The sequence below is a fragment of the Nycticebus coucang genome, chromosome 17, assembly GCF_027406575.1.
Source record: "Nycticebus coucang isolate mNycCou1 chromosome 17, mNycCou1.pri, whole genome shotgun sequence".
Taxonomy (NCBI): Eukaryota; Metazoa; Chordata; class Mammalia; order Primates; family Lorisidae; genus Nycticebus; species Nycticebus coucang.
This window is the reverse complement of record NC_069796.1, coordinates 74,679,361-74,695,473: the sequence shown is the minus strand read 5'-3', so window position 1 is coordinate 74,695,473 and position 16,113 is coordinate 74,679,361. Positions and strand designations below refer to the sequence as shown.

At 34.2% G+C, this 16,113-nt stretch overlaps 1 protein-coding gene and 1 non-coding gene across 3 annotated transcripts in view; one reads left to right on the top strand and one right to left on the bottom strand.

Moving 5' to 3' along the window:
* Positions 1-16,113, bottom strand: part of RANBP17 (RAN binding protein 17) — a 480,295-nt gene that overhangs the window by 445,605 nt on the left and 18,577 nt on the right. For both annotated transcript variants that reach the window (XM_053566863.1, XM_053566864.1), the window contains exons 3-5: positions 14,670-14,760; positions 1,378-1,544; positions 161-226 (exon numbers count right to left, since the gene is read on the bottom strand). In XM_053566863.1, the coding sequence (XP_053422838.1) occupies positions 161-226; positions 1,378-1,544; positions 14,670-14,760 (324 nt within the window). The remainder of the gene's footprint in view (positions 1-160; positions 227-1,377; positions 1,545-14,669; positions 14,761-16,113) is intronic.
* Positions 5,223-5,329, top strand: LOC128569483 (U6 spliceosomal RNA). Its single transcript, XR_008375418.1, has one exon. It is a non-coding gene; the product is annotated as a U6 spliceosomal RNA (small nuclear RNA).

Genomic DNA, 16,113 nt, shown 5'->3' with positions numbered 1-16,113 from the left:
CACTATTGCTGATATTTTCAATAACAATGATTAAGTATCCCACTATTTAATTATCCCACCAATAAAACAGACACACACAAAAAAAGCCAGATTTCTCAATTTTATGCCACACAAAGAAGACTGTACATATTTTGCATTTGAGATGGAAAGGCTTGCTTACCAGGTTCATTTCCTGAGTCAATTCAGAAAGGATTATTACTCCTATTATGCAGTGTTCCACAGTACCCTTTGGAGAAAATAACTAAGTTTAGCCTATGTGGAGACAAGTGATTGGTTCTTAATGTATAAACCAGACAATATCTGCAATACTTAAATACTAAAATATCACATTTACTGGAAATACATCTTTTAAAATATAAAGAAAAATCACCATGAGCTCTACAAAAGAGAATTTCAAGCTCATTTTTTGAAGGATAAATCTGGGTATACAGTCTAGGGAAAAAGCTCACCAAGTAAAGAAATAATGAACTACCCCTCTATTAATCAAAACTCCTAATTTTTCCGTAAGAATTGTAATAGACCACTGTTTCTTCATCTAGACACCAGCCAAAGCAGTTTCCTTGCAATAGGGATGTTTGCATGGAAAAAATATATACCTTGAAATATCAGAATCATAGCAACCAAGGCATGATGGTCATCCTAAGTCAGAAGCATAGAACCAACAGCAGATTTTGGTTTCCCTAAATCAACCCAAAATGATGGAATTGTTGGCACAATGTATCCTCTTGCTTTTGTTTATTTTTTGTCTTTTTACTGTCCAAATATCTAAATTTATATAAGTTAAAGTATCTGTTTTGGTCACAGATGTACATATTTGATACCCGTATACAATGTGCAATTATCAAATCAAAAACATTCTTGAGAAACTCATATTGTGACTATAGTATAACATAAAATTTTTTTAAAAATTATCCTAAGTTAGCAGCTCTATAGCTTTACTAGGTCACTGTGTGACCTTATAGAAATTATCTAACTTTTCTAAGCCTCAGTTTTCTCATTTACAAAATGAAATCCATTTCACGGGATTGTAATAAACATTAAATGGTGTAATAAATGAACAGCATTATATATATATGTTTTGTATTTAAGTAATACATAGACATATATGTCACAAATGAAAGAACATACATTTTTTAAATTAGAAAATATGATTATTTGCATGCTTCTGGTTTGGAAACTAACAGCATAATCCTCATTTACTGACAACAAATGATAAAAGACCCACAAGATAAATAATAAATCTAATTAATATGGTACTGACAGACACAAAAGATACAGCTTGAAGAAAACCAAAAAAATAAATAAATAAATAAGAAAGAAAAAAAGGCAAATAGATGTACATTCTAATATTCTAATAATGTAAAGATGACTACTTACCTGGAGAAACTTCTTCACATCAGCAATAATTTCTCTGAAGACAAACTGGTCTTTTTGAACCTCAAACCACCCCAACTTAGTGATTTTGGCAATGACTTGAATGAGAGCTTGAATGACAAAGGGAGCAAGCTTGGGTTGTGAAGCCACATAATTGAGAATGTAGTTTCCTATAAAGAAAATATTCTGTGATCATTTGGACTTTTCAGAAAAGTGATGTGAATTATATTAAGAAAAAGAAGAGACAATGACATGCTCTTTGACAAAAAGTTAACCCCTTTCCTCAAGACATATACTAAACTTATACATTCAGTTCTCCGATATGCTTGTTTTGAAAAAGCAAATTTGTACCACAGCATTTGATACATTAAGGAATAATTTGAGTATAATAATTTTGTTGAGTATGTCACTTTTGTTTCTGCGTGATTTTATCTACAAAAAAATGTTAGGTGAATACAGAAAACTGCAACCAGGCCAAATGAATCAAACTTTACACACGATGGATACATCTCAAACATCTAATCTGTATTATCAGCCACAGCTATCTTCATCTTGTGTTACAATTTCCCATCCTATTTCAGATAACCTTCCTTTCACCGCTCCATAATAACTGGCAAGCTGCAACACTTCTAAAGCCCACTTGAAACTAACTTCATGTCTTTTTCGAGATAGAGTGTCATATTTATTGTACTATGCATGTATTTCTTAACCATTTAACATGTGCCAAACTCTACTGATCTTTTATCAGATTTTAAAAAATCTTTTGAATGTGTCATTGACAAAGTTTTTGAATTTTATTTCCATAATCTCATTTCTCTCATAAGCCTGGTGACTTTTACTGTGTAGCACTGCATTAGCACTGTCACTTTTGGGAACACATGTCATATTACAGTAAAACTGACTACATATTTTTCTGTTTTATTAAGTGGCATCAAAAATACAAGGATTATGATATGATAAAAATAAGTATGTTAATTAAAGAAAGTGTGAATAAAATAGTAAAGTAAATTTTGGAACAAAGTTAATATACCAAAACTATAAACATGAGTAGCAAATTCAGTTCTGAAGCCTCCTAGTTGTCAAAGAGGTCAGGTAACAAATATGCCAAAAAGTCTATCAGAAAAATACAAGAAAAATTTTTTAAAAGGAAGGGAGTCCATTTCTACTTTGGCTCCAAAGGCCAGCATGCTAATTGGGAAAAGAATAAAGAAAAGATAAATATCTCAAAAATGACTTAAAAATGGCTTTGATGGAAATAACACCAAAATGCAGATACTTTCAACAATTGTTCTTGATATGTGCAGTAAGAGTTCTGATATTAAAAAAAGTTCTCATAATGATCCTATTTCAACCTTAATTTTTATTTATATTAAAATAGTTATATAAATAAAAAATAAGATAAAATAAACGTTTTAAAGCATAGATGTCTCCAGCATTACGAGCATTAAAACAGAATTGAGAGGTTTATCCTATGAATCACAATAATCTAGTTCTCCCAAATTTTGTTATATGTAGTCTTTTATTTTAATAACAAAACTTAAGATAATACTGCTTCCTGAATATAGAAGAAAATCCAATGTGTTTACTTCAATTATACTTGAACAGCAATCTCAAACATGAATTACCATTACACAGGCCAAAAATATGAAGGTCAGAGATAAAATGACTGGGACTGAGTCAGGCTGTTTTGGTTTCATTTGGATTTTTTGTTTACTACCAAATACTGGCCAAACCATGTATTTTAATAATAATTAAAAATTCAAAACTCTACTAAGTCCTAACTTGTAGAAAATCTTTTAGACTTTGCTATCACTGAACTGATACTTTAGGAATCAATACATTGTGGGAATTTAATCTGAAATATTTGTTGAACTATGGGTCCATTTGTTGAAACGTGGGTCCATCCAAAGACTTGTACATAAATGTTCTCAGTAGCACTGTTTATAGTGACTAAAAGATGAAACAACCCAAATGTCCAGTAAGTAGTGAATATATAACAAAACTGTCATCTATCTACATAAGGGAATATTATAAAAAGGAATGAAATACTGATACATGCCACAACAGGGATGAAGCTCAAAAACATTCTGCTAAGTAGAAGAAGTCAGATGAGACAGACTATGTATCATATGATTTTATTTGTATGAAATGTCTACAAAGAATGAATTTACAGAAGAAAAAATATGGAAGCAGGATTATAAATGAACACCAGGGATGTTCCAGGGGTGATAAAAATGTTCTAACAGAATTGGGATAACATTTACACAACATTGTAAATGTGCTAAAAACCATTAATTATATACTTGAAACAAGTCAACTTTATGTTATATAAATTATAACTTGATAGGAAGGAGAGAGGGAAGGAAGAGAAAGGAAGACTGATTTACAGGCAGTCCTTGGGTTACAAACAAGACAGAATCCGTAGGTTTGTTCTTAAGTTGAATTTGTATATAAATTTGTAGGTTAATTGAAACATTTACCTATTACCTGTAATAGCCTCCATTCACAAGTGCAAGTTGTACGTCAATGTTTGTAAGTTGGAGGACATACTATAATAGTCTCTGTTCATGTGAGTTGTACATAAGTCAAATGTTTGTAACTCAAGGAATGCCTGTACTACATATAGGTAACTAAATTTAAACTGCACTTTTGTTTGAACGGAAGACAGAAAGAATACTATTCCAGTCTAGAGAAACAACCTAAGAAAAGGCACCAAGGCAGAAGTAAGATGGCATTGGGGAAGACCCAGCACAACTGATAGACTAGCACCAATGAAGATAAAAGACCACTGAAATAAGGGTGGTCCTTCAATGAGAAGCTCCTGAAGAGACTTAATATGCCTAAAAAATGGTATTTCACTGATGAACCATGGTAAGTCATTGTCAATTATACAATAAAGGAAGAAAACAGTATAGCAGACATAGACGAACTGGTAATAGTTTATGATGGGAAATAATGAGATCTGCAGATTAGAACTATATAATGAAAACCTGAGGATTGAGAATTGGTGTGATAAAGGCAATGTGACTGCTAAGACCATTCTTTGCATTTTCCATTTTAACTCACATGTCAATTATTTTACTGACACATACCAGACATAAAGTCATAATAAATAATCTACTTGTAGAAAATTGGTAAATCAAATTAAAGAAACTAATAAAAGAAATCCATCACATCTTGTTAGAAATTGTCTTACAGGTTTCTACTTCTTTTTCTCCAAATTTCCCTCAGTATTATTTTTATAAAGTTTATGAATATGTCTATTTTTTAAGTATCCATTTAAAATATATTAATAAGTCAAACAATGTGAATATGCATATATCTATTAGAGAAAGTAAATTAAAAATTAATAACCTTAAAAACAGAAAGCACCAAGCCCAAATAGGATAATTAGTGAATTCTATCAAACATTTAAGGAACAAATTATACCAATTCTCTATAATACCTTCCAAAAGACAGCAGCAGAGAGAATTTACCTCATTCTTTAAGGCCTGCATTACCCAAATACCCAAAGCAGGCAAAGACATTACAAGCAAAGAAAACTACACACCAGTATGCCTCATTAACAAGATGCAACAATCCTCAACAAAATATTAGCAAATTAAATCCAAAAACACATAAAAAGAATTAAACACCAGTGAAGATTTGTCCCACATATGTGAGACTGGTTCAACATTCAAAAATCAATTAACATAATCTATGATATCAACAGACCAAAGAAGAAAAATCACATGAATGTAGAAAAAGCATTTATTAATAATAAAATTCCACATATATTCGTGATAAAAACTCTCAGGAAACTAGGAATGGAAAGGAACATCCTCAATTTTATAAAGAAAAATCTACTAGTGCTCACTTCGGCAGCACATATACAAAAACTGGAACGATACAGAGAAGATTAGCACGGCCCCTGCGCAAGGATGACATGCAAATTCGTGAAGTGTTCCATATTTTTGAATAAACAGCCTAGGTGCCCACACTGAAAAAAAAAAAGAAAGAAAAATCTACTAAAAACCAACAGCTGACACCATTATTTAATGGTGAGAAATTTGACGCTTTCCCACTAGGATAAAGAATAAGGCAAAATGTCCGCTTCTCACCACTGCTTTTCAATATCATAATGGAAATCCTAGCTAATGCAATAGGACAAGAAAAGGATATAAAATATATATACTGCAGATTAGGAAGGAAGTAATAAAGCTGTGTTGGCTTAAAGATGACTTCATTGTCTATGCAGAATATCTGAAAGAATCAACAAGAACAAAATAAGCTTGAACTAATAAGTGATTACAGTAAGGCTGTAGGATACAGGGTTAACAGACCAAAGTCAACCACTTTTGACATAAAACACAATGGCTCGGGGCCTGTGGTTCAAGCGGCTAAGGCTCCAGCCATATGCACCTGAGCTGGTAGGTTCGAATCCAGCCCGGGCCCGCCAAACAACAATGATGGCTGCAACAAAAAATAGTGGGCGCTGTGGCGGGCGCCTGTAGTCCCAGCTACTTGGGAGGCAGAGGTAGGAGAATCGCTTGAGCCCAGGAGTTGGAGGTTACTGTGAGCTGTGATGCCATGGCCCTCTACCCAGGGTGACAGCTTAAGGCTCTGTCTCAAAAAAAAAAAAAAAATAAAAAGAATAAAACACAATATAATTTCTATTAGCATCCCCAAAAAGAAATATTTAGGTATAAATCTATAAAATATGTATAAAACCTTTATGAGAAACATTATAAAACTATAATAAAAGAAATCAAAAATCTAGATAAATGTAGAGATATTCCAAGTTCATGGACAGGAAACTTAATACTGTCAAGATATTAGTCTTTGCCAACTTGACCCAGAAACTCAACACAATTCCAATCAAAATCCCTGTAAGTTATTTAGTAGATATCAACTAACTGATTCTAAAGGTTATATGGAGAGGCCAAAGGCCTAGTATAGCCAGCATGAAACTGAAGGAGAAGAACAAAGATGGAAAATTGACAACCTGACTTTAAAACTTACCATAAAGCTATAGTACTTGAGTTTGGTATTCGTAAAAGAACTGATTCATCAATTGCTATGGTTTGAATGTCTGCCCCCTCCCATAATCATGTTGAAATTTAAATGCTATAGTAAAAGTATTAACAGGTACGTTCTAGAACCTTCAGGTAAAGGTGATTAGGCCAGGAAGGTTCTGCTCTCATAAACGGATTAATGTCATTATCCTGGGAATGGATTCCTTCAAAAAAGGACAAGTTTGACCCCCCTTTTATCACTCTCCTTTGCCTTGTCTTTGCCCTTCTGCCTTGGGATTGGGATAGTGCATCAAGAAGGCAAACAGCAGATGCCAGCCTCTTGATCATGAATTTCCCAGCCTTCAAAATTATAAAAAATAAATTACCCTTCTTTTTAAATTATCCCGTCCCTCAGGAATTCTGTTATAGCAACACAAAACAGACTAAGAAATTAAATAATGGAACAGAATAGAAAGCCCAGAAATAGGCCCATATTAATATAGTCAACTGATCTTTGACAACTGAGCAAAGGAAACAAAATGGAGAAAGATAAACTTTCCAACAAATAGTGCTAACCCTGGACATCTACATGCAAAATATGAGTCTAGACACAGGCCTCATTCCCTTCGCAAAAATGAACTAAAAATGGATCACTGATCTAAGTGTAAACCATAAAACAATATAGCTCCTAGAAAATAACACAGGAGAAAATCTAGATGACCTTGGTTCAGCAATGACTTTTTAGATGCAACACCAAAGGAACTGTCTGTGAAAGAAAGTGGATAAGGTGAACTTCATTAATAAAATGAAAAATGTGTGCTCTGCAAAAGAGATTGTCAGGATACTGAAAAGACAAGCCACAGACTGGGAGAAAATATTTACATAAGACCTATCAGATAAAGGACTATTTATCTGATAGCCCTTTGCATGAACAGACTTTTATCTGATATGCAAAGAACTCCTAAAACCCCAAAATAAGAACACACACAAACACACACATTAAAAAAAAATTTAAAAAATGGGCCAATGAGCTTAACAGTCACCTCTCCAAAGAAGATACACAGATGACTCTTAAACAACATGGGTTTAAACTATACAGGTCAACTTATATGTGAATTGCTTTTAATAAATACACTGGAGAGCATTTCAGAAATCTGCAACATTTGAAAAAACCTACAGATCAAACCATGTAGCTTAGAAATATAAAAAAAAAATTAAGAAAAATTAACTATATCATGGATGCATAAAATATGTGGAGATACTAATCTATATTATCATTTACCATCACAAAATATATACAAATCTATTATAAAAAGTTAAACTTTATGAAAACATGCACACACTTAAAGATCATGTATAGCACCAGTCAAGAGAAAGGTAAAAGAAAAAAAGATACAGTATTAAATTATAACTGCTTAACACTAACAGCTTAACACTAACTACACTATTACATAGTGTAATAATTTCACAGCCCTTTCTGGTGACTATTGCAGTAAGTTAAAGTGTTACAAAAATCTTCTTAAAATGACATTTGTCTTCTAGTCTCCTCCAAGTCAGCAGTTCATCTCTCCAGTAAAATGTGTATTACAGTGAAAAGTATCCTCTCCAAGTTACTGCATATTTTTCATCACATTTAGTGCAAAACTGTATGCCCTGAGTAACATCCTGGGACCCATAGAAAGTGCTGCTAGTATGATCGAAGTGCTTCCAAAGCAGAGAAAAGTCATGACATTACAAGAACAAGTTAAATTCCTTGATATGTAACAAAAATTAAGAGCTACAACTACAGTTGCCACCATCTTGAGATAAATGAATCGAATGTAAGGACCATTGTAAAAAGAAAAAAGGAAATTTGTGAAGTTATCATTGCAGCTATGCCGGCAGGCCCCCAAACCTTGCACTTTTTCAAAATATCTCATCTTAACAAATGGAAGAACATACCATGCTCATGGCTGGGAAGAATCAACAGTGTTAAAATGTCCATACTACCCAAAGCAACCTAGAGATTTAATGCAATCCTTATCAAAGCACCGTCATACTTTGAAAAAAAAAAAAAACAGTACTTTGTTTCATATAGAATAACTTATATTAAAAATGCAACTTTTATGTGGGTGCAGGATTGCTATTAAGAAAGGCATACCTGTAGACTCTTACATGATTTGACATCTTAAAGCAAAAGAAGGTGAAGGGTTTAAAGCTGGAGAATTTAATGCAAGCAAAGGATAGTCTGATGATTTTAAAGAGAAGTTTGGCTTTAAAAAAAAAAGTCAAGAGAACAAAAGAATCAGCTTCTGCCAACCAAGAGGCAGTAGATGAATTCCTAGATGCCATTAAGAAAATCACTGAGGAGAAAGGATATCTGCCTAAACAGGTTTTAAATGCAGACAAAAGTATCCTATTCTGACAAAAAATATTATGAAGAATATTTACTGGCAAGGAAAAGCAGCGAGAAGCAGGATTTAAGGGAGAAAAGGATAAGCTAACTCTATTGTTTTATGAGAATGCAGTTAGGTTTATGATCAGGACTGCCCTTATTTATAAAGCAGACAAGTTTCAAGCCTTGAAGAGAAAAGATAAATAACCAATCTTTTGGCTGTACAGTAAGAAGGCCTGGATGGCCTAGTTTTTCTGGATTGGTTCCAATAATGTCTTGTCCCTGGAGTCAGGAAGTACCCTGCCAGTAACAGATCTCCTTTTAAAGTTCTTTTGGTATTGGACAAATGCCCTTGGTCATCTAGAACCCCATGAGTTCAACACTGAGGGTGTCAAAGTGTCTACAAGCTTCCAAATATATCTCTAATTCAGCTTCTAGATAAAGACCTTTAAGGCTCATTCCACCTGGTACTCTATGGAAGGACTGTTAGTGCTATGGAAGAGAACCCTTATAATTAAAATGGCATGAAAATCTAGGAAGATTCCACTACTGAAGATGCCATCCCTATTACAGAAAAAAACTGTGTCCAGATGTTGTGCATGACTTGACAGGATTTGTAACAGAGTCAATCAAGAAAATCATGAAAAAGATTATGAATATGGCAGAAAAGATGGGAGGTGAAGGGAGGTGATGGATCTTGGAGATATACTCAAGAGCTAATAGATACCATACCAAAGGAATTGACAGACGACAACTTGATGGCAATGACTGCTTCTGAACTATGCCAAACGATAAGGAAGAAGACGCAAAATGAGCAAACTGACATCAGACAATCGGGCAGATTGGTTCTGATTATTCAAGATTTTGACCCTTCTGAGCCACGGGCACTGAGACTAAAGCAAATGACAGAAGGAGGATTGGTACTATTCAGAAACATGTTTAGAGAAATAAAAAAGTAATGTATTTCTGTAGTTACACCAAGTGTGCCTGCCTCCTCCACATTTTCTGTCGCCCCTGAAACATAAGACCAACCCCTCCTATGCCTCCTCAGCTACTCAATGTGATAATGAAGGCCTTTATGATAATCCTCTTCTACTTAACGAACAGTAAATATATTTCTTCTTATGATTTTCTTAGTAACATTTTCTCTAGTTTACTTTATTGTAAGAATACAATACTAAACACACCTAACACACAAACTATGTGTTAATCAACTGTTTATGTGATTGGTAAGACTTTCAGTGAACAGTAGGCTATTAGTGTAAGTTTTGGGGAAGTCAAAAGTAACATGAAGATTTTCCACTGTGCAGGGGGCCAGTGCCCCCACACCTGTGTTGTTCAAGAGTCCACTATATAGATGTCAAGTAAGCATGTGAAAAGAAGCTCTATTAGAGTGTTCAATCTTTTTTCTTTTCTGCCACACATTAAATACACAAACACTAAAAAAGCTGAAAAGTCTGTGCATAATTTTTGCAATAGCCAATTCCACAGATAAGCAAAATAATTCTCATATAATCCACATGCACCCCATGCACTTTAGATTGGACACTCCTGCTAGCCTACACCGAACATCATCAAGGAAATGCAAATTAAAACAATGAGATACCATTACACATGTAACAAAATGAACAAAATCCATAACACTGACAATACAAAATGCTGGCAAGGATGTGGAAAAAAAGAAACTCTCATTCACTGCTGGTAGGAATGCAAAATAGTATAGTCACTTTGGAAGAGTACGGTAGTTTCTCACAAAACTAAACATACTATTACCATATGAGCAATTATGCTCCTTGGTATTTACCCAAAGGTGTTAAAAATTTATGTCCACACAAAAACCTGCACAAGAATGTCTATAGAAGCTTTATTTATATTTGTCAAAACTTGGAAGCAATCAAGATGTCCCTCAGTAGGTGACTAGACAAATTGTGGTATATTCAAACAATGATATATTATCCAGTGCTAAAAAAAAAAAAAAAAATGAGGTATCCTCAGGGCACAGTGGCTCACATCCTAGCACTTTAGGTGGCTGAGGCAGAAAGAGTGCTTGAGGTTCAAGAACAGCCTGAACAAAACCCCTGTCTCTACAAGAAAACAGAAAAAGCTGGGCGTGGTGGTACATGCCTATAAACCCAGCTACTCAGGAGGCTGAGGCAGAAGAAATGATTGAACCCAGGAGTGTGAGGTTGCAGTGAGCTATGACACTGCAGCACTCTAGCTCAGGTGGCAGAGTTAAGACCCTGTCTCAATTAAAAAAAAAAGCCATGAAAAGACATGGAAGAATTTTAAATGCATATTACTAAGAGAAAGAAGCCCATCTGAAAAGGCTATATCCTGTATGATTTCAACTATATGTAAGTTTGGAAAAGGCAAAACTATGGAGATAGTAAAAAGATCAGGGTGGGGGTAGGCTAGGGTGAATAAGCAGAGCACAGAGGATTTTTAAGACAGTGAAACTATTCCATACAATACTGTAATGGTAGATACATATCATTATACATTTGTCAAAACCCACAGAATATACAACACCAAGAGTGAGCCCTAATATAAATTACAGGGCTAATGGGAATGTGTCAAAGTAGATTCAACATTTCCAACAAATGTACAAATCTGGTGCAAGATGCTGACAGTGGGCAAGCTGTGCGTGCATAGAGGGTAAATGGAGATGCTCTGTATTTTCTGCTCAATTTTGCTATGAACCCAAAACTCCTCTAAAAAAATAAATTCTGCTAAAAATGTGTGTGTGTAAAACTAAGTAAAATAAATAAAATCACAAGTTTTATGACTTAGGTTTATATATTTAAACCCTTGTTTTTAAAACTGTAAATTTCTCTTGCTTACTTTCTTAAGCATACAAGTTCAAGAGTGCAGAGACAAATTTCTCTAGGTTTTCCTCAGAACCTAAGGCTCAGGATGCCTAGAAAAATAACAGTCAAATATATTTAGGTCATTAATCATGAAATATACAATTTCCAATCAAAAGTTTAGTTTATTATATCTCAAATAAGAAGTACAATTAATCAAAGTATGTGCCTATCAACAGTCCTGCCATCTTAAAAGTAGCTTGTTTATACCCGCCACGAAGAAGCCTAGAGAGTTAGAGGGGATGAAATCCAGAAAGGTGTTTTCTGCAGCTTGCAGAAAATTTTTTTTTTCTGCAAAAAGAAAGTAGTCCAAAGCCTGGAAGAACTGGTAGTCAGTTGGTGAAATGTCTGGGGAATGCAGTGGATGACACAGTTTCCAAGTCCAGCCTGTGTAGCTTGAGCAGTGATGCTTGTGTGACATGTGGTCAAGCACTGTCTTGCAAGAGAATTTACCTGTCCCTACCAACCAATCTCTACTGACCAATCTTTGCTGCTTAATTGCAAGCATCCTCATCATTTTGTCCAACTGGTTGCAGCAGACATTGACTGACCAGGTTTCATGAAGCTATAGTGGATAATACCAGTGCCAGACCACCAAACAAAAACACCTTTAGCTTTTTTTGAGAAATATTTGGTTGGAGGCTATGTTTCAGCATTTCACATTTATCCAACTGTTGTACCCAACACTTGCTATTGTCAAAAGGAATTCGTTTTTCATCACACATAATACAGTATAGAAATTGTTTGCCTTTATGCCATGACATCAAAGAAAGTCAAGGTTCGAGACAATTTCTCTCTGACACTCACTTAATTCTTACAAAACCCATCTATCCAGCTTCTCTGCACCTTGCCAATTTGTTTCAAATAGTCCAATATTGTTGCAATCGTAATGGCAAATCTTGCTGTTAATTTACATGTAGTTGAGATGAATTTTTCCACTACAGCTTTCAGCCTATCATTACCCACCTTGGTCTTAACGTTGCCTACATGGCTCATTTTCAAGATTAACATCACCATTTATCGATAAATTGTGGTATATGTACACCATGAAATATTATATAGCCTTAAAGAAAGATGGAGACTTTACCTCTTACATGTTTACGTGGATGGAACTGAAACATATTCTTCTTAGCAAAGTATCTCAAGAATGGAAGAAAAAGTACCCAATGTACTCAGTCTTACTATGAAACCAATTAATCCTATTATAGCCCAAGAAGAAGGGGTAAGGGGAGAGGGAGGTAAGGAGAGGCGGGAGGATGAGTGGAGGGAGAGTAATTGGTGGGACCACACCTACAGTGCATCTTACAAAGGTATGTATGAAATTTACTAGGTGTAGAATATAAATGTCTTAACACAATAACTAAGAAAATGCCGTGAAGACGTTAACCAGTTCGATGAAAACAGTTCAAATTGTATATAAAACTAGCACATTGTACACCATGATTGCATTAATGTACACAGCTATGATTCAATTAAAAAAAAAAAGATTAACATCACTAGAACAGAACTTCTCAAACTATCCATTCTGTGCATTCATTAGCTACATCCTTCCCAAACATTTTGCTGATATTCTGAGCTATCTACACTCCTTCCCAAACATTTTGTTGATATTCTGAGCTACCTATACTCCGTGACAGGACTCATATTTGAGTAACATGATTTTTTTACTTATCCACGAGCTTCGCAAAAATTGCCATAAAAAAAAATTTTTAAGTCTAATCATCAGCCAAAACGTGTATAAAAGGAGGATGTACCTTCACAATAAAAGTAAGTGTCAAAGTAAAATGTCATCAATATCAACTATAAAACTTAGTACTTAAGGCAACTGGATATTTCATATTTAATAACCTAATGACATTATCATTGTATGATTTTAATCACTGAAATTTCAGCTTAAAGACCACATATAACATATTCTAATTTTTTTGAGACAGAAATATAAATCTAACATTAACCTTGAGGCTGAAAAGCAGAAATGAGTAGTTAACAATCTTTCTTTTTCTTTTTTTTGAGACAGGGTCTCACTCTGTTGCCTGGGCTAGAGTGAAGTGCTGTCATCACAGCTCACTGCAACCTCAAACTCCTGAGTTCAAGCAATCCTCCCGAACAAATGGGACTATAGGCACACACCACGATGCCTGGCTAATTTCTGTTTTTCTTTTGTTTGTTTGTTTTTTTGTAGAGACAGGGTCTCCCTATATTGCCCAAGTCAGTCTTGAAACTCCTGGCATCAAGTAACCCTCCCACTCAGCATCCCAAAGTACTAAGATTACAGGCACTAGCCACTGCACCTGGCCAATAATCTATTTCTAATATGAACCAAGAAGACAAAAAAAATCCCATACCTCATTTATATTAGAACTTTGTCCACAGTAAATGTAAGCTATATATACAAACACACAACCTTGAAATACATTACTTCTGAAAAATATATTGCTACTTTATAGAATCATTTTTTTGAAGTAAAGTTCCTGGCACTTTTTATCCACATACAAATTATCTAATGAATAAGGAGAAATCTGTTTTCATTTTACATATGTAAAATCCAAATGATTTTATATAGTATCCTGAGAAATATCAAAAAGTTGACTTTCCTCTTGTCATTCAGTTGCATATCAAATTAAGATAATGGCTAAAAAAATGGACTGGACACAGGGTGCAGAGGTTTAAGTCACAGCTCTATTGGTGCCTAACAGTGTGATTACGGGCATGTTACAGAACCTACCTATCAAATCTACTTTCCACATTTGTAAAATAAGAATAACTCAAAAATCTGTTTTGTGGAAAAAAATGATGGTGTAAATCTTAGCAAACAGTACATGAAAAAAAATGCCAGTAATTATTTATCAAGCTAAACAAAAGCTTTTTTGATTACAAAAAATTGCTTTGTATAACACACTATTGTTCAACGTTAAATGAGTAAATAAGACTTGATACTTATCTTCTAAAAAAAATGACAAAAATGAAAGAATTTGCAGGCCTAACTATAATTTAACATATTTCAAAAGGAAAGTTTAATTTTATAGTGGAATTTGTTTAAAAAAAGCATAATAAATCACTTACTGATATCTATCCTCTGTTCAATAGGTAATGGACTGACTCGGCTGACAAGTTTTGAAAGACATGTTGCTGCAAGCAGCTGAGCATAGGATGTCTGTAAAAAATAATTAATATTTATTATTATCATAAATGAAATCAGTATATTTAAACATTATGGTAAGAATTTTTTTCTAAGCAATAATGGTAATTTCTCCAGTTTTCCAAACTGGCAGATTTATAATGGATAAATTTATCTATTTGAGATAGATATATATACATATATGTATGTATATATATAATATATATAGAAATATGTACACATACACGCAAACAATCCTTCACAAGGGATCATTATTTGAGAGAGATATAGATAGCCATATCAAACAACAGTAAGTAATTAGGAGAAATAAATGACTAAGTCCAAATAAAACACGGTCTACATACTCCAACACAATCTAACTTCTGATTATCTCTTCAAATTCATTTGATTCCACTCTTCACTATGCTGACCACAACAGTTTTCCAGGTCCTTTAAATGCCTTCCCCACCCAGATCTCCTTCAGACCCATCTCTGACACTGTCTCTAGTCACCAACTGTCTTAACTTAATAATGTACACAAATTCTCTAAATGCATGTTCATCCTTCAAAATTTGGTTCAGTGATTCATTCCACCCCCAGGCATTTCTTGCAAAGATGGTCCCTCTTTTTTTTTCCCAGAGGTTGGCAAACTACAGCCAGTGGATCAAATTCTGCTTGCTTTTGCACAGCCTCTAAACCAAAAATAGTTTTTACAATTTTAAAATGTATCAACTATTCAAAAATTCTTTAAAAAAAGCATTATTTTTTAACATGTGACAAATCCAAGTATCAGTGTCCATAAATGAAGTTTATTAAAATACAGCCATACTCATTCATTTACACAATATCTATGGCTGCTTTCATGCTATGATGGCTAAATTGAAGAGTTAGGACAGAGACCAGATGTGGCACTCATGGCTTCCTACTGCTGCTCCGTAAATACATAAATTACAGTGGTAGAATTCTCACTCCACAGTGCCCAGAGTGCCATGGGCATCACTACTGCATGACATGTACCTTTTATCACTACCAGTGCATACCCACAATGTCAAAACAACAAAAGATAAAAGTGGGCTTCAAATATTTAACTTTTAAGACACAGTGGAGAGTGGATTATTTTGTTATTGAATTAAAAAACAAAGTAATGTGATTTTTATGCAGTGGCACTACAGCTGTCCTAAAGAGTACAACATATGCTGACAATATCAGACTAAGAACTTATTACAATATTCCTGACTCAAAGGAAATCAAGTCAGAAAAAGCAGAAAATTTAAAACAGAGTATCTCATCACAGCAGGGTATCTTTATAAAAATGAAAAATAAAATGCAGCTGCAACCAAAGTTTCCAAGTAGCTCACTTATTAGCCAACCAAGGAAAAGCCACTTCCA